This window comes from Galeopterus variegatus, unplaced genomic scaffold (genome assembly GCF_000696425.1).
Source record: "Galeopterus variegatus unplaced genomic scaffold, G_variegatus-3.0.2 Scaffold861, whole genome shotgun sequence".
Taxonomy (NCBI): Eukaryota; Metazoa; Chordata; class Mammalia; order Dermoptera; family Cynocephalidae; genus Galeopterus; species Galeopterus variegatus.
Window position 1 is genome coordinate 517,530 of NW_007726972.1, and position 19,966 is coordinate 537,495.

The window sequence follows — 19,966 nt, forward strand, 5'->3', positions numbered from 1 at the left end:
AAATTCATCTGGCATTTAATTTACTGCTCTAATTATAGAATCTAAGAACCTGAAGGCATTTTTGAATATACCATATTGTCTACTTCCCACTGAAAGTTTGCATTCCCTTTATGACATCTTAAGTGCTATGAGAACACTGCTTGAATACCTACAGTTTAGGGAATTTACTAATCCCTGAGATAACCATTCATTTTTGAAGATCTGACATCAAAAATAAACATTTTAAAGAAAGGTATTTATATTTAGCCCTCACACATTAATCCTGATGCTTAGGCTGGATTGAGGGGGACAAGGCAGGGTGGGGATGTGGGGGGAAGGGGACGGACTCTAATGGACAGGACCGAAGGGTGAGGCATGTTCAGAACTTAATTCTCCTTTCACGTGATAGGGTTTCAAGTAATGAGAGCACGTATAATGTTCCCTGTTAGATCTCAAGTCTCCTCATACTTTCCAGTCCTATGTTTTAAACTCTCTTTGTGACTTCTCAGGTGTGGCGCTCAGTGCTGAAGCAAGTACCACAGATCAGGTCGAAGTGGGACTAGGCTGGACATTCACAGCCCTCATTCTAGATAAGTCACAGTCACCATTTGCAGTGCTTTAAATCCATCCGCGCAGTTTTGTTTACTTTCTGTTCACTTGCTTGCTTATTGGTTTGCCTGTTATAAAAAGGAGATGCTCAAAGATATTCTGATTCTGAATCCCATCCACGGATTCAGATGTGTGATACATGGCCAGGGTGGAGAATTCTGGACCAAATGCTTTTTTTTTATCATAAGGTTGCAATTTTAATAGCCTCAGAATTCCTTAACTTATGCCACGTTTACATTTGACACATTCACATGGGCTTCTTTTAAGCCAGATCTCTAACGTCTGAATGAGCACATGTGATTTTTATAATTGAGGTAGGACCTTATATTTATACTGTTAATTTTCAGCTTTTAGATTGTTTCTAACTGCCCAGATATTTCTGGTTTCTGGATATGTCGTCCAGTATTTTCACTATTTTCTCAGCTTTGTTTTTGTGCATATTTTTTCTGTATATTTGTTTAAATCTGATAAATATGCTGACAGGGTTGAACCCAGAAAAGAATCCTGCAGAATTCCAAAGAAAATCCCTTCCAGAGTGACATATCCTCTGGGCATGCTTATTCAACCAATTTCTAATCTGCCCTGTGACTAACACCAGAAAACTTGCCCAGTACCGTGTTGAATTTAAAAGTGCTTTGGACTGCCTTTGACACACTGCTGCCAGTACAATGACTTATTATCATACGTGGAGGCTGAGAATTCCTAGTACTATTTTATAAGATAAATTTGGCAGAGAGTTAAATATCAGATGAAAGTCTTTCATGTCATGCATAATCAAAAGCTTACTTGAAAGCATACTTTAAAATAGATTATGAAAATGGCCACTTTTATGGGATTAAATGTCTTAAAACACTGAATCTCAGCATTCAACACAACCATTATTAATTAAAAAATGACTATATATATTTTTTAAAGTTATACTTCTAATGCACAGTCTACTTCTATTGTTACCATCATAGTCTTTTTCTGGAAACAATAAAAACAATACTATTCTTACCCCAAATTCTGGGAACCTTGGTAGGTTGGGGAGTCAAGGAGTCATTATTCACAGTATTGAGCTGCGTTCTATGATCATCCACCTGGAAATCATTCACTGGAAAAAAAACCACCCAATTAAAATATGACAATATAGTCACAATCTCATATTTGTGCATATGAAGCAAAGCATAACAGTTGTGTTTAGAAAAATAGACCTTTAGCAGTTTTATTCACAATGTTATATTAAATTAGCAAACAGTGAATCTTCAAATATATATATTATAAGATAATGTTTTCATGGGTAACTTTGTAGTTCTTGGTCAAAAAAGAATAACAGTTAATTTTTAAGTAACCCCTTTAATAAATTTTGTGGACAAATAAAACTGATTGATTTTAGGTGGTAGTTTCCAAATAACGATTTGCCCTCAAATATTTATAAGCATAAGGGATTTTGCAGTCTTACAATTGTGCCAAAATTATATTACAGAATTCTCAGAAAGAAAAATAATATAAAAATATGAAATTTATTCAAACAATTGCTACTATAGTTAAATATTTTAATTCTCTATGTTTTTTTAAAACACGATGATGAACATCTTTCAGATCTAATGAATACAAATATGTCTTCATTTGCATGGCTGAAACAAAACCTGGGTAAACCTGAACATCTAAGATGCCTTAATTTTTAAAGGATGCCTATAAATGAACTAAATGAGAGAGAGAAACTTACATGGGTCCTCACAGGTGTTTTTGCACTCTTCCAATGATTCAAAGTTGTTTAGATTGCCTAGGCACCCACCGTACTTGAAACGTTCACACTGTTTTGACTGATTGTTATAAAAGTACCTGGTAATATAACCTCGACAGATTCCAGCATCTTCTTCCAAAAAGCAGAAAGCTGGCTTTTCTAGAAATTATAAAAATGTCAGAAAGCAATATTCTCTTTCTGTGAATAATTTTAATTAAATTTATAAGTGAATGGTTAAGTTATTTAAGAGGTAAACATGAAAAAATAGATAAGAGGTAAAAACATACTTTATTTACAACTATATAATATTAAAATTATCTACTATAGCTACCATATTAGAATAAGGAAGACACAACTGTTATCACACATATTTTTGTGATTGGCATTTCAGGTTCTAAATTTCTCATAGTAAATTAATAGGGAATTAACTATCTATTCTTTAATGAATTGAGAGAAGAAATGATATTGGGTTATTTTATCATGTACCACTCCTGCTTTGGAAGTACAAATATTATGGCAAGATTTTGGTTTAATTATTTTCATTAAGCCTATGTGCATCAACATTTTGGAAAGGTCTTTGAGTATTTCATGTTATTGAAGTAAGGGTATCATTAAGGAAAGAGGCGTAGTGTGTTGCTTCATTAAGAATGATAAGTAAACAAAATGGAGATGATTTGAGGGTATGGAGGCTTTCATGGCTATTCTTAGAAGTTCCTGAATTCTTATGCTGGAATTAATATCTGTACTGGGTGTGACATCCTCCGCTTCTGTGTCTTTTTTAAAAATGTTCTTCTTCCAGGCATTGGAATGACTCCAACAGTGCAGAATAAGAAAGGAAATACATGTTCAGGGATTGGAAAGGCTTTTGCAGAAGCCTAATTCCCCTTTGATAGGGCTCCAAACCAGGATAAACACAGCTGTCACAAGAGTTGTGCCACTGTGATCAACGTTACAAGTTCTGTCTACATACACACTTTGTGAAAAGAATTATACTCATCTTGAAAATTATTATGATCACAAAACATATTGGGCTTGAATGATTTTTTTAGGAAAAATCTCAAATTTCTCCATTTTTTTTTTTCCTGCAACTATATTACCATAGTGGTAAAAATGAAATGTGGTGTCCTTTCACACTTTAAAGCAACTTACTCCTGTTTCCGGGAAGCAATGCCCACAAGTGTTTTACTACAAAAAGAGCAATTATTTCATAAAGCTAATAATTTCTACAACAGTTGCAGATCTGGAAAAGATCCAGTCTCCTATAAAAAAGTTGTTTTATTTAATCAAACTTCCTTTTTAATTACAGTTTTAAAATTATATTTTCTATAACTTCTCAAAGTACCAATTCGAAAGTTAACTTATTTTTTATTGCCTCTTGTTTTTCAAAGTGAACGTTAATATGATATGTAGTTAAGTGGGGAAAGAAAAAAACAATTCTTAAAATTTTTATAATACTTTTTTATAAGAGAAAGAAAAACTACATTCAGTTACTATCATTTTGATTTGTTTTAGTCTTAGTATGTACTTTCAATGAAATTTTAAATCATCTAAGCAGAGGGCATAAGAATTCTATGTTTAACAATAGTGGGTGAGTAAAAATTATTGCATAGAAAGAACAGAAAATGATAACATAAATTTTGCCAATAAGTATAATTAAGAAATTGTAAAACTAGAAGTTATTATTTATGTGAGGCCCCATTGGGGGACATAATTCACTTGAGAACAAAACCAAAAATGTGCACATGTAAAATAATTCTTAGGTTTACAGTTTAAAATACAGCTACAAATCAAAAAATGAATTTCCAGTATTTCTCACATAAAGTAACATACTTATTGAATTTGCGTACACAACCCATGCTGCAAATTGTTGTTCTATTAAAATTGCATAATGCAGAAAGCAGACTCTAAGCTGTATACCAGATTTCATTAGCCACAGGAGTTTTGCTAACTTTCGTTTGGGCCTGCATACTTGGGAATTGTATTAGACCAGACTTCCTGTCAAAGGGATTGTAATGAATTTGCACTGTTCCAGTGCTGGAAAGCATATCACAAAGCTAACTTCAAGTTGATAGAAGTGTTTATCATGAATTGGTTTTAGTATCTAAACATTTTTACCACTCGTGTATAGACCTTTATTCTCTAACTTTCATGTATAATATCAATTAAGAATGATTAGTTCTGAATTAATAAACATACATTTTATAGCATAATTTTACAACAAAACTTTACCTGCATATATTTTTTCTCCTAATTCTATGTTTTTGGAAAAAGGTCTTAATATTTAAATGTTGGTATATCCTTTCATAAAAATATCTTCTTTTACTTGGTGGAAAAAAATCCTTCATAAATATGATGTATTCTTTGATATTATACATGATGAGAGCTTTATTTAATTGAAGTATTAAACATTTTTGTTTAGATTAATTCAATATTTACAAAAATCTGTTTAAAAAATTGTAAATAAATTTATAAATTCACTTATAAATTTGTTGTTGTACAAAGTTTGACACTGAACTTATCTACAATTATTTACTTATTCAATTATATAAATTTTAATTCATATTCAGGTCAGTGAAATAAGTCAAAAGATTATCAGTGTCACAGAAATCTTCAACTCTTCCCCACACAATTAAATCATAATAAATAAAATTAAAGTGTACTTTGAATTTTGTGCTCTTTCATGTCCTGAGTTAAATAATTTGATCTCTTTGTTCAATATTTTCTCATTTAAATGTAAATTCCATAAATGGTAATTGATTTTCTTGATCTGTTGATAACGTTTTTTCTTGTGCTGATATAATATATTCATCAAAATCTGATTATTTTAAGTTAAAAACAGTAAAATAATTTAAATCACAAAATAAAAAATGTGCACCTGCACACACTAAAGAATGTGGGCAAAAGCAATTATTTATTGTTACATATTCCACTTACTTTTGCATATAGAAGAGTTGATAACTCAAAGACTTACATCCATTGAGGGGAATAGTTGGTGAAACTTGCTGAAGCCACACAATGTTGAGATTAACAAGGGAATAGAGATCAGAGAACTAAAGTAAGACTAGAAATATCTAAATCACCATCTGGAAGATGTTAAAGTAGCATGTGTGGCTCTGGATTGTGAATTATCTAAACTAAACATTAAAAACTAAAACATGTAAAAACTAAACATTATGCTGCATTAGAATGAGAGTAAATATGGTGTTTTTATTATGTCCACTGAAACAAAACACCATTTCAAAGATCATATAGATTTATGATCAACCTCGTATCAGAGAAACCAAAGAATATCTAGGTGCCTTACATAAATGCTACTAATTTACACAGAAATGAATGTTCACCTTTTTCCAATGTTATCCTCGTAAACATCATTGGATTATCTGCAATAAAAATATACATACATCAGTTGTCACAATTTATAATGTAATACTGTGAATTTGAATTTATCAAACTAGGATAACGTACTTGTTACCATTGAAATTATTCTTATACAGAAAGTGTCAATAAATAAATTTCTTTTTTATTTTCTCTAAAGATTAATTTTTTAATTTATTATAACCACAAAGCCACCTTATTTTAATATAATAATGTCTCAAAAGCTATGCTAAAACCTTCAAACACACTTACAAGAATGAAAACTCATGGTGACAATGTTTGCTGTTCAGAATATCTTTAATTAAAATAATTATTAATCTAATGTGAAATATGAAAGTAATTCTAACAGCCTACTTTACATATAAAAACAAATAATTTCTACAGTGGCTTGGGAATAGGGGTGAAAGGAACCATAATTATCTCCTTTCCTGATTCCTTCCCCTGCTGCATTGTCTTAACCCATTTACAAATTTCATTTATTTATTTATTTATTTATTTATTTTATTATTATTATTTTTTTTTAATTTTGTCAATATACAAATTTCATTATGATCACTGGAGGCAGAGGAGAAATGAAGCAAAAGGCACCAGGGACATGTTATTTGGTTGAGCCTCGTAGAAGTAATGGAATTATTCCTCTCAAAACTAGAATATTAATTGTCTTAGTCTTACTGTATTTCAAGTATGGATTCTGATTTAAATGATAGTGAAATTCAAATTGATATAATACGTATGTGAACTTTTAATTTGTTTATGCTGACATTAAGAAAGTTATAGTTTTTTTGTTTTGTTTTGTTTTGTTAATTTTATAATCATTTATTTTACAGAGAGAAGCTTTGGTCAAGACAGTTTCCAACTAGTTGTATGAACGGAGAGACAGAAAGGGAGAGAAAGAATACCCAGATGAGTTGAGTTATCTGCCCCTTTCAGCCACTGGACCATCACTTGTTCTTAAAACAGTCATGTTATCCTCTTATGGTGAATAATACATCTACGAAAGGAAAGCTAATAGGGCCAAACTTTTTTCTGAGTTGTACAATTTATAATTTAAAAGTCTTTTTTCAAAAGTATATATATTTCTAGTATTGTATTTTAAATATTAAAGAAAAACTGATGTGGGTTTATTTTGTTTTGTTCTATTTTAGAACAAACCTATATTAATGTTTTTTAATTAGTGGATTTTCATAATAATCTTACATTAAAATATTTTAATATAAAACTAATATGATTTTAATGTATAAGGACCAAGAAGGAATGTACACATATAAACAGCACATAGGGCTAGAAGGCTAAACAAGTATTATTCTTCTGATTTACCTATTGACAACAGCCATATGTTGGAAATATGGAAATGATTGATTTCAATGTTCCTACAATATTAAAGATGTTATCTATTTTGTTTGATTCTGTTTCAAGTTGGATTAATTCAGCTGCTATACATATGGACTATGTTTTTTAGCACATTAGAATTTTAACTGTTTTTATACTATCAATGATTGTCTTTGAGAAATCTGAAAATAACAACCATGGATACTCTATTTAATTGATGTTTATGCAGATATCAGTTTGAAATATTAGATATAGTTCATAGCAAATTATCAAATTTTCCTAGATTTAGACAAAACATAATTTATTAATGATTTTTAAAGAGTACTGAGTATGTCAGACTAATTTCCATTTTAGTAGTTCCTTGAACTCCAACTTATATGAATTCATGTTTTAATATTTCATTGTGAATGTTAAAATATAATTCTTATTAAACAAGTTTTTTTTAACAAACTATAATTATTAATATCTTTGGTGATCAAGAATTTATTACTGAAATTGAATAAAAATTGTGTCAACTTGAGACAGGGTTTTTAATTAATTCAAGACAGGGCTACAAAGATATGACTTGGATGACTCAAAGCACAGTTTCTAAAGATTAATAGGCAAAAAACCCCCAAATCTCAAAATTTACATTTGGTTAGCAGACAGTCGCATATGATAATTATTCCTCAAACTAACATAGATTTTAGTTTCTAAATCCATTCAAATCTGTAGTTTATGTAAATAATATGTTCATCTGGGTGTGCATAGAGAGTGTTACACATAAATGTCAATTACGTGAAGTTGGTAGACAGTATTATTCAAGTCTTCTATATCCTTACTTATTTTTTGTTTACTTGTTCTATCAATTGCTGAAAAATTTGTGCTAAAGTATCTAACTGAGCTCAGTAATTGTCTATTTCTTTCACTTCTGTCAGTTTTTTTCTTTGAAAATTTTGAAGTTCTGTAACTGGGGCCATGCTCATAGACACTGAGACACTGAGACACTATTTTTTATTATTTTATTTTATTTATTTTAATTTAATTTAATTTTATTTTATATTTCATTCATTCATTCATTCATTCATTCATTCATTCATTCATTCATTCATTCATTGGCCCTCCCATCTTACAAATATCTCTCTTTACTCCTGGCAATATTTCTTGTCCTACAGTCTACTTTTACTAACCATTCTTATGATTACTGCTTGCATGGTATATCATTTTCTATCTTTCTCTTTTAACTTCTGTGTGTTTTTTTTTTTTTAAGTGGCTTTCCTATCAACAACATGTAGTTCTTCATTTGTTTTCTTACATACAGTCTGATAACATCTGCCTTTTAAATGGAGTGATTAAACCATTAAATTTTAACTTAAAGTCGTTATCATTATGGTTGAGTAAAATTTCCCTAGCTAATTGATTTCTATTTTTCATCTGTTCTTTGTTCCTGTTTCCCTTTTTCTATCTTCTTTAGGATTGAATATATTAATGACAATTTTATCTTCACTGCTGGCCTGTTTGCTGTATCTCCTTGTTTTAATTTTTAGTGGTTGCTCTCGAGCTTAAAATGCACATCTTTAATTCATGACAAGAAGTAATTTGGACCACTTTCACCTGTAGAACCTCGAGAACTTTACAGCAGTAACCTCGCATGTTTCTCCTTTTCTGTGTGCTTTAGGTTTACATCCTTTTATATTGCTTGTGTTGCAGGTTGGCCAGCAGTACGTCTTCTCAGATATTGTTGATTTAAAAAGTACTTAGTTTATCTCCATTTTAGGCATATTTTAATAGTTCTAGATTACTAATTGGCAGGGTTTTCTTTGGTTTTTTCCCCCAGCTCTTTAAATAAGATGTTCCATTTTCTTCTCTCTTGAATTGTTTCTGATGAGAAATATGTGATTCTTTTGCTCTTCGTTCCCTTATATCTCACGCATTCTTTCTCTAGCTCCTTTTAGGATTTACTTTGCATTCCTGGTTCAGGAATTTGATTTTTACATTTATTTGTGTGTGCGTGTGTCTTTCCTCTGTGTTCATTCTTTTTGGAGTTTGTCAAGGTCGCACACATTACAGTTTTCATTCAGTGTGGATAATTCTTTCCCATTATTTACTCACGTATTTCTTTTGCTGTAATCCCTGGGACTCCAATTACAAATTTTGATTGACCTCTTGATACTGGGTAACCAATTACTAGGCTATATTCCTTTTCATTTGTTTGTTTGTTTAGTCTTTTCCCCCTACTGTGCTTCATTTTAAACACTTGTGTTGTATTTAAGTTTACTGACCTTTTCTTTTGTAGTGTCTAATCTGTTCTTAAGCACATCTGGTAAATCTCTTATTTTATTATTTATTTTTCAGACTTAGAATTTCCATTTGGCTCTCTTTTATATATTCTATTTCTCTTCATATATATTTATAATAGCTATTTTGAAGTCCTCGTTGGCTAATTTCATCACATTTATTATTTCTATCTGTTTCAGTTGAATATGAGAATTTATGGATCACAATTTGCTTCTTCTTTGAATGTTCAGAATATTGGAGGTGTTATGGATATTTTTGAATATAATATTGTTGGTTGGTGGACTTTATTGTCTTCCTTTAAAGGATGTTGATGTTCTTTTTGGCTGGTAGTTAAGTTCCTTGTGGATTAGCTGGATCCTTTAGAGCTTGTTTTTAAGCTTTGTTAGGGCAAGTTTAAAGTAGTCTTTACTTTAGGTCTAATTTGGTCCTAGTGTTAAATGAAATGCTAAGTATCTATCAGTCATATGGAAGCTCTGGGAATTGTTCCACTTATAAATCCCTGAAAAATTATTTTTCCGAACTTATGTAATTTCAGCAAACACATGCAGAATTTTATTACTCAGTGACATACTCAAAGGGGACCTTATCTAGATTTTCTCTGCACGAGTTTATCATCACCTATATATTGTTCTGTAAACCCCAGCCACCTCAGTTTCCCAATCTCCATTTCCTGCACTTGGAGAGAACACCATGCTCTCCTTACATACCCCCCATTTAACTGTGGTCCAGAATCCCTTCATGCAGAAAGCCCATCTCATGTATTTTCCTACTCTCTCCGATCACAACCCTGCACTTTTATTCAATCAATGTCTACAGAAAATTACTTAGCGTATTTTGTCCAGTTTTTTAGTTCTTCAAGTTAAAAGAAAAACTTCACTTCTACCTACTCTATCATGGATGAAGATGGAATTCTCTCCTTAAGTGATTTTTAAAAAGTCCAGCAGTACTTTTTCTACAGGCAGCTATATACTAAACCACGGTCTATCTTATAAAACACTGCGACATTCATACAATAATTTCAAGTGGCTTTTGAGGTGATAATGAGGAGATGGAGGCAAATGACTTACATTTATATGCTAGCCAGTAATAATATTTTAAAAGATGTTGTAAGCAAGGCTTTCACTAATGGACAAAATGAGTATATTTATTAACTTCTAAAAAGAAGGGTAACTGTTACACAGTGGTGAACTATAAGACTTGGAAATTATAAGAAAACAAAACCAAAACTGGTATGTATTTCAGGGAAGAGACCAGTTGATTAAAATAAATAGGCTGCTAAATGAAAAAAATGAAGATTACGAAGAATGAGGCAACCAAGCCTCTAGCCAAAGTGGTGAAGAGATTTGTGATGAATGAAAAATGACCAGGCAATTACAAAAACCAAAAGCACCACTGAGGATCACTGAGCTGCCTAATCTGTGTTGGTAACATTCCGAGGACATCTATGGAAAGGAAAGATGGAAAAAAGTATTCCGAGGTTAAAGATATATATTCACATCAATCTCTTTTGTCAGCTCTGGAGCATACAACAAAGCATCTCCCAGACTCACAGAGCAAAGAAGTTCTCCATTATTACCACAATGGGATTTTCCCACAGGCTGAGAGCATCACGATGCCAAGGCTGTCTAGTAAAAGCTGTTTTGGAAGGCGTTATCAGAGTGAGAATGCAGAACCACCTGCTGTGCGAAAAAACATTCTCCCTTATTACCACAATGGGATTTTCCCACAGGCTGAGAGCATCACGATGCCAAGGCTGTCTAGTGAAAGCTGTTTTGGAAGGCGTTATCAGAGTGAGAATGCAGAACCACCTGCTGTGCGAAAAAACAAGGTACCTGGTGTACTAACTGAAGACACCGTCCCTGTAGTGCAATTCAATTCAGCTAGCTCTAAGAACATGTTATAGGGAAATATTGGGCTAGAAACTGGGGAAATAAAAGCAACTCAGATTGTTGTAACCCTCAACTCATAATTTAGAACAATAAACAAAGATGTTAAAAACTTGGATCAGTAATTATTTGGAACGTACCCTAGTAAGAGATAAAACCACATATAACATTGTAATTTGCAAAATTTGCAGGAAAAAAGTTAACTTCTAATAAGATAGAATAAAAATTTAATAACTTAATATGCTATGATGTAATTTTAAACTTTATAACTCAGTAAAATTAATATGAAAAGAAAAGTTGGGTTCAGTAAGGTCTACATGAGTCAGCAAGGACAATATTTTATTTTTTACAATATTCCAAGGTTCCAACAAGAATGACTTAAATTATATATATAGAAATACGTATATTTCTAGTATGCAATGCCGCTTAGACTTTTCCGATTAGTAGCTATAGAGTCTCAAAGTGACTTTTCAGATTCAGTATCTTGAGACAGCATTGTGTTGATAAAAGAAAGACTGAGTCAATGTGACCAATAATTTCTCTCCTACCAACTCATAGCTGCCCAGCGACGCTGAATTACGCTCACTTCATTGTAAATATATTTCATTGTTCTGTGAACTTGAGGGTTTTTCTTATCTCTTTATTATGGAAAAGAGTATAGAACAATAAATGAAGTTTACTGTATTTGATAATAATTGATGTAAAGACCTGAAAAACAATAGTTGAACTTGAAAGCAGAAACGTGGAAATAAAAGATTCCTTGGGAATGTTAAAACAGTAATAAATTATTTTTTTTTTCTGAAATCACCAAATATATGATTAGAGGCAATAATACTAAAGGTTATTAGGTAGTAAGTGTTCCCAGAAACCTACCACTTGTACATTTTTCTTTGCACTCTTCCAGACTTAGAAATCGATTCTGATTTCCTTCACATCCCCCGTACACAAATTCTTCACACTGTTGGGTGAAAATATTGAAGTAAAATCTTTTCATCATTGCTTTGCATGGGCCATCATCTGCCTTCAACGCACAAAATGAATGTAGAAGTTTCAGTGGTGGCAACTCAGTATCTACAAGGTAAAAAGAAAAGATTTATAATCCTCCATCAACATTATCATAATGTGTTTTTTAGTTCCGTTTCATTTCCTTTTCAATATCTTCTGGTTTTAAGGAAAAGTACAACCATAAAACAAGCTAATAAAAAACCATGAACAATTATTCAGTTATCAAAAAGGTAGATAAAGTTATAAATTCACCAAATGAGGCACATCAACTAATAAAGAAAAACATGTAGAATAATTTTTCTAGACTCTTGTTAATAGGTATTTCTTATATCTGTACCACTTGACTGAGAGCATTGAAAAGCTGTAAAGCAACCTCATTCAAATGAATGTTGCCATTACTAATAGAGACCTGTTCCCTTAATTCAGCTAATGGACAATTCTTTTTTTTTTTTTTTTTTTTTTTTCCATGAGCTTTCTGAAGTACTCACATATACAAATTAGTACATAGCATTTGAATTTCCAATTGAGGAAAATAATGACAATTTGTTGTAATTTAGTTACATATTATACATACACAATTTTCTGAATTTGTCATATATTCATATAAAAATATTGTATCTGTATGTACATATGAATTCTTTAATTACCTTTTATTTTCTCCCCCTGTATAATGGACAATTCTTAGAGTTCTTCTCCCTAATATACTGTTGTGTCACTTTTTACACATAAAGCAACTCTTTAAAAGCAGCATATTCACATTCATGCATATACATTTATATAAATGTGGGTGTGTGTATAATACTACATTAAACTATTCCCTAATTATTAAAATTTGTGTTAGGTTTATAAAAAGTTTATACTGCATGGTACATTCTTTGACATACCATAATCAGTTTTTAATAATAATGAAAAAACTTAAACAATGCTTTCTATGTTTTTAATAGAATGACATAACTCAAAGTCTTTTGACCTTGAGTTATACATTTTTCCCCCCAAATATTCAGTCACTTAGTTACAGAAGAATTTCCTTTCTTGGGAAGGTACAAGCACATAGACAAAACTCAACTAAATTTTAAAATATATATTTTTTTATTGAGTCCACTAATATTAATAGAGGTCTAATTTAAAACAAATTGCAATTATTTACATACTCTACCAGTAACGATGGACACTGAAAATTGTGGTCGATGCAACCGAAATAATAAGGAACAAAGAACACACCATATAATACTTTTTGAGTGTCGTTTCTTGAGCCTCCGTGTTTTCTACGTCTTTGGGAATTGACTATCGATTCCTTACGGAGGATGTTGAAACCTTTAAATGACCTAACCAATTTTCCCTCTAGAGGGCAGCAGTATTCTACTAAATTAAAACAGATTAGTATAAGTATCTTCGAAAAAGTGTTTTAATGCCCATAAGGCATCATCAGCAACAGTGTTCCTAAATCCAATCAATATCTATAGTATATATGTAATAACTTTATCAAAGTAAGATAATTTTTGATGAACATGTACAAGTTTAAATGCCATTTCTTTTTCTAATTCTTTACCTAAACTTTTATGTTTATGAATTTATCTGAAATATGATAATTGACTTTAAAAGGTTTTTCAGGCAGACCAAGAGTTTCTGTTACCTACAGATATGGACACTTCATGGTAAAATTCAGAATTATCATTTTCCTTAAATGTTTTTAGACTTTCTTGAAATTCTCCGTTTTTTTTTTTTTTAAGTATATACACAAGTACTTCTTTCTATAGAAATTCATAACATAAATATAACCCGCATTTTAGAGGGTTGCTGAAAATATTTTCCATAGAAAAATATCTGGGTAGAAGCAGAAATGACATGGAAAAACACATTTTCTCCCTCCATCGCTGAATTTATAATTGTCAATTTAATTTCAAAAATCAACTGAAAGTTTTTTCAGAGTAGTACATTTATGAATAATTGTAAATGCTGCTTATATTCTCTATTTTTACTTAAAGATTTTAGAATGCCTTAACTGACATTGAGTTAAGTTGCGAGAAGCTGGAGAGTTACATGAAGACCCTGAGTGGTGCAACTGACTTAGAGCAGGCTCACAGTAAGTATCGTGAAATCAGCACTGTGAGGTCTTGTGCTCCAGACATGTTTTTCAGAGAGTGATAAAAATTTGGTCAATTGGTCTCAAAGTCAGATCTCAGAATTCACATAAATAATTTCAAGAAATGAGCCAAGAATAAAAATGTTCTGGCATTTTGAATCTTACAGCTATTTACCATTATCTCAGAAATTAAAATAGCACTTCTAATATGGTATGATGGTCCTCATTCCAAAATTAATGTTGCTGTAGAACTTTAGAGACACCAAATAATTGAAGCTGTGTTCCAGACAGACACATTTCATACAGATCTACACCAACAGAATACAGGGAAATTTACCTAATACCTGAATTGCCACATATATTTAGAAAACCGTTTCTTATAAATAAATAATTTATATAAGATTCAGTCTAATTGTTGGTTCTTTTATTTTTTACTCTTAATTTATTTGATAGTTCTTACCATCGAGCTAAAACTTTTCTATTTTCTGTATTAAGAATACACTCACCCCAAGTTCAACCTGCTATTTACAATTGTACCACCAGGGGGTAGCAGTGCACCAGAAAAAAACAAAAGCACACCCTATAGTTGCAGTAGTTGTAGCCCCAGTAATAGTAACAACTAACTGTTTACTCAGTAATTGCTATGCTCTGGACATTTTATAATTATCTTATTTAATGATCGCAACAATATACAGAGTTAGGCATTATTATCTCCATTTTACAAATGATAAAATAGCATTGTCGAAATTAAATAAATTGCTTAAATTCATACCGTAACTGATGGGTTTGGAATTGACCCCCACATGGTTTTACCCCAGATATCTCATACATTCTTAATAACTGAGTGAAATTGTCACAGATCTGTGATGGAGATTCCTAAACTGGTATTTGTATCAAGCACATAGATTAAATTATACAATTTCTTCTCAATTAATAACATTTTTTCCTAAAATTCACTTTATGAAATTAAAAAATGATTCCAATGATAAAAGTAGGTCATATTTTTATAGCCATTTCCTAAAGAAAAACAGTAAGTATTGACTTCTAACTATATTTTATTATTAGCTGACTATTCATCTTTACCACTCACATTTTAATATATTTCTTATAGGAGTTCTGTATTAGAATATTCTTTTGTGCAGTGAGCTTGCGATCCACCCCTTAGCATAGCCTCCCTGCTGTGGGGGAGAGGTCAAGTGTACTTTCTGACCCATAGTGCCATGCCACTCCACTCAAAAGGGACAGAAGTCTGTCTTAGTTTTTATTTCTCACTTTGGATAAATCTTTTTGAGTGTATTATTGACTGTGTGTCAGGCACTGTGCTGTCACTGCAGATATGACAGTAAATTAGGCGTCGGCAGCCCCTCTTTCATGAAGCATGTGGACACTGTGGTCTTAAAATATTCAGGAATTTCTGGGTGCTCTGAGTTTATAATAGGATACCTAAGCTAGCCTACGGGGTTCTGAGATAACTTTCCTGAGACTTGCTTTTGAGACTTGAAGAAAATGTTGACAGAGACAAGGATTATCTGCCTACAGCCATGAAACTGGAAAACACATACGGAGCAATACAACAGGAATTTAGTCTGATGCAGCTAGATAAATAGAATTATGGTTCGTATTTAATCATTTTTGTAATTGATTTCATGTATTTTATGTCTTACAGTCTGAGGGTTACAATCTTGCCTTCTCCTCCCTGTGTTATGGGAATAGAGGCTCAGTATAATATTTGGTGCTTACAAGCACGTCATGCCCTTGACTGTTAGAATCGTCATTCTCCTGGAACTTGATTATGAATCCAAGGCTTTCAGGCAACTTACTATCTAATAGAGTCCACATGCTGCCTGTCCTTTGATGAGAGGATTTGATATCTCTGGAAAGAAAGAAAATAGATATATACTCTTTGCCTTCTCTGTGCCAGAGAATGTGCCAGGTGCTTTTATGCTGTTTATAAAACAACATATGAAACCTGTTATTTACAATATTTTTTTTTTACAATTTAGGACACTGGAAGTCAGAGAGCTTAAATAACTCATTTAATTCTACAAAGATACTGCATTGCAAATCACACCTGCAATCTCAGGTCTTTCTGATTCTAAATCTTATGCATGACTTCTTCTGCCTTTCTCTAATCTTCTAATCTGCTACTCTTCTCTTAAGACCAAAGGAATTAAAAAAAAAAAAAGCTTATCACCACCATTTTAAATTATTTTTGTCTTATCAAATAGTTTGTTCTATATCATCCTCCCTGCTGGCTTGACTGATTTTTAAAAAGTCTGCTGTTGACTTGTGAAAGAAGCAATAAAATTCTGTGTGTTTTTCTTTAATGATAGTAACCTATTTCAATGAAATGATATACTTCTATAAAATGATGATATGATCTTGGTAGCATGTGATAAATTGTATCTCCAAAGTTGACTTGATTCAGATGTGAGATCATGTTATTGAAAAATTAATAAAAAACAAAAGTAAAACAAAACTAGGTAAGACTGGGCAGCTAGTTGGCTAAGAGGTCTTCAAATTTGGCTTAAAGCTCAAAATTCTTTCTTATCCATCTAAGTTTGGAATCCACCCTATTGTGATTTTAAACTCTGGTTTAATTGCCGATGAGTTAATTCTAGTTTATTGGTTGACTGTGGCAGCAGCGACAATTTCTGGAAACCTCTGGTTAGTTGACATGCATTTTCTCAGCCTAATTGAGGAAGACTGAACTGGGAGAACACTGGGAGTACTTGCACCCATTCTTTTCCCACTTTCCAGGACAGGGTTGCCTGTTTTTTCCCTGTTGGGACTTTATCCTCCACATCCCTTGTTTCTGTAACAAGAAACAATGTTAGACCTTTAGATGACCCCCTTTTGAGAAAAGAGCTGAATGAAGGATGGAAACTCATCTCATAATGGCCAAATTCCTATTTCAAAAGGCACATTATGGTGTTTACTTTAATAAATAACATTCCATCACCAGGAAATTTTCGCAACACCACTTTCCCTTGCCAAGCTCTCAGTTCGCCAGGCTCAGTTCGTCCCTTCTTCTTTGTGTCAACAGCAGAACCCTGTGCATGCCTCTGCCCCCTCATTTACTACTTTATACTGAAATAACCTGTCTGCCCTTCACTCTGCATGAAACTGTGAGGTTCTGGAGAACCTGATCTCAGCCATCACTGTTTCCCTAGCACCTACCATAGTTCCAGGCACAGAAGATGCATTTATTCCATCTTTATTAAAGGGAGATACACTGAACACAACTACTTTAAAGGGCTGTTAGAGATAGGAAATAGGAATGTATTTATGGAAGTCTTTTGTAGATCGGAAACTGTCATACAAATAGAAACTATCACTTCGTTTATTAACTCTTACTATTGCCAATGATTTGAGATTTCTGTCAGCAGTTTACTAGTTCACCACCAAATGTTACTTCTAAGAAACTCTATACATCTATAACATTTACTATATAATCTCCTCCTTATTCTATTCTTGTTTTTACTATTTTTATTTTTAGACACAGAGCTTTACGGGGTTGGAACCAACTTCTATTACTAGATCCTTTGGTGTCCTGCTTGACTGGATCTTAACATTGGACTCATCTGGGAAGTTCTTATTTTGGAAATACCTGTATGGGCAAGAGGGAGAGAATGGCTGAAATCTCAGATGTCTCTAGTTCTATTTCCTCATCACACTTTTCGCAGCCAAAAGGTGGCATCAGGTTTTATAGAGAGTCATTTCTATAGCACTGTGTTCCTTGCAATATCCCAGAGTTACTTTAGTATTTAATACTGCCAACGAGAAAAAATAAAAAAGGATTGCTTGCTAAAGTGACTTGTTTTGGGATTGAGAGTTTTTTAAAAAATGCATATTAGACATAAGAAGTTTCTTAAGAAAAATGTCATTTTGATAAAAGCTAATTTCCCTACACAATGAAAGAATATGATAAATTTAGGGGATAAAATTGAGCACTTTGACTAGCTTAAAGAGTTAAATGCTTCTAACATTTTACCTGTAATGTTTGTATGTTCTTCGTCTTCCTCAGGACCAGCATCAAGAGGGGCTGGAGCAAGACTAAGCAGCAGACATACAGAAGCCCAAAAAGCATGCTCTTTCTTCATTGTACAAATCATCTCTGAAATACAGAACCCACACACCTATAGTAAGTAGAGTGTTAATGTGTACTTGTTTATAGACTAGTCGGAATCTTATGCATACTTCCAAAGCAGATTTCTACGGCATCTAATGTGTATTCACATGCATCCCTGTCCACATACTCCTTGAGTCATATTTAGAACATGTGTATGTAGTATTCACAATTATAGACAAGCACACTCTTAGTACATATATTTAATAATAATCAAGATCATGTTTCAAGTTTGAAAATACATATTAAAAGGGCAATAATTGAGAGACCTGGGTAAATGTTGCTCAATATATAAGCTAAGTATGTCTTAAGATCCATTTTCATGTGCAATTCTGTTTCCCACATCTTGCTCATAGCTATTCTTCTTTTTCAGTCAGAACTAATTATATTTTCATTTTTACCGAATGTTTCTATTGTTTCTTTAATGCAGCTTTCAATCCCTGATTTCTCTTTCCCTTTGCTCTGTTCCTTCTTTTAAGAATAGAATGTGTTTTCAGAATTGTCCTTTTTGTTTCCTTTAAAATATATTTGTTTTTATAATCAGTTTTCTAACCAGGTTTACTAGGAGAGAGCAGCCAGCCAGAACTGCAGACAAAATAAATATCTCACATGCCAGCCAGTCCCTTTTTCCAGTTCATCTTCCCTCCATTTAGGGAGTTATCTGATTCAAAAGAGTTTCACAGAAAAGTGACTTTAAGTGATAAGCCAACACTTTACACTCCAAGGGGAAACACTTCATTTCATTTCAGCAGATGAGTGAGACTTTTTGCTGTTTAAAATCATTTAAAGATCTATAGCAAAAAATAATTTAAAACACTTATTTTTATTTTATTATTTTTTTAAAGATGATCTCTCCTTTGGATCTAAAGGCGGAAGGAAAAGTTTAAAGTTCATGCAGCATGGGAAAAGGAAAAGAGGGGAACACAGGTTCACATTCAGCCACTAATGCCATTAAAGTCAGGAAGGAAATTGTGATCTTATCAGTAAACATTCACAAATGCAGGGACAGTTATTCCATCAAAAACAATTTAGAAAATTCTCTGCTAGTGTCTGTAATGTGTCACAGCTGCAATATGTACCATTAAGGTGTGCATAGCCTTGTAATAAATACTGAAGTAATAAATGCCATTTTGCTTTGTTTCATTAAAATCGCTAGTCAATTGTTTAACCTATTTTCTCACAACACTTTTATAATGTTAACACATATTTGTTATTTAGTCAGTAGCCATGTTATATACCTTTTAAATCATACCATAAACTATTTGAATCCACAAATATATATGAGGGGTTTTTGAAAATTTCATGGGAAGATTCATATTATCTTTTATTCTACTTTTCCACAAACTTTATGAAGTACTCTCTTATGTATGCATTCATCATATATATATATATATATATATATTCAAAGAATATATATATATTCAAAGAATCTTTCCCCTAAACCTCTAGTCTTTATCTTATTTTTTGATACATATTTTTCAGATACTCTTCAATTTCCATTTGATTCTTTGAGATGTACAATCCTGTTATACTTATAAAATACAGGGTTTTTTTTGTTTGTTTGTTTG

The 19,966-nt window shown here is 32.1% G+C and overlaps 1 protein-coding gene across 1 annotated transcript in view; it reads right to left on the reverse strand.

Moving 5' to 3' along the window:
* TFPI (tissue factor pathway inhibitor (lipoprotein-associated coagulation inhibitor)) overlaps window positions 1-19,966 on the reverse strand; it is an 82,222-nt gene that overhangs the window by 17,111 nt on the left and 45,145 nt on the right. The window contains exons 2-6 of the mRNA XM_008572989.1: window positions 18,264-18,386; window positions 12,055-12,252; window positions 5,656-5,694; window positions 2,297-2,473; window positions 1,586-1,681 (exon numbers count right to left, since the gene is read on the reverse strand). Coding sequence (XP_008571211.1) covers window positions 1,586-1,681; window positions 2,297-2,473; window positions 5,656-5,694; window positions 12,055-12,252; window positions 18,264-18,384 — 631 coding nt within the window. The 5' untranslated portion in view covers window positions 18,385-18,386. The remainder of the gene's footprint in view (window positions 1-1,585; window positions 1,682-2,296; window positions 2,474-5,655; window positions 5,695-12,054; window positions 12,253-18,263; window positions 18,387-19,966) is intronic.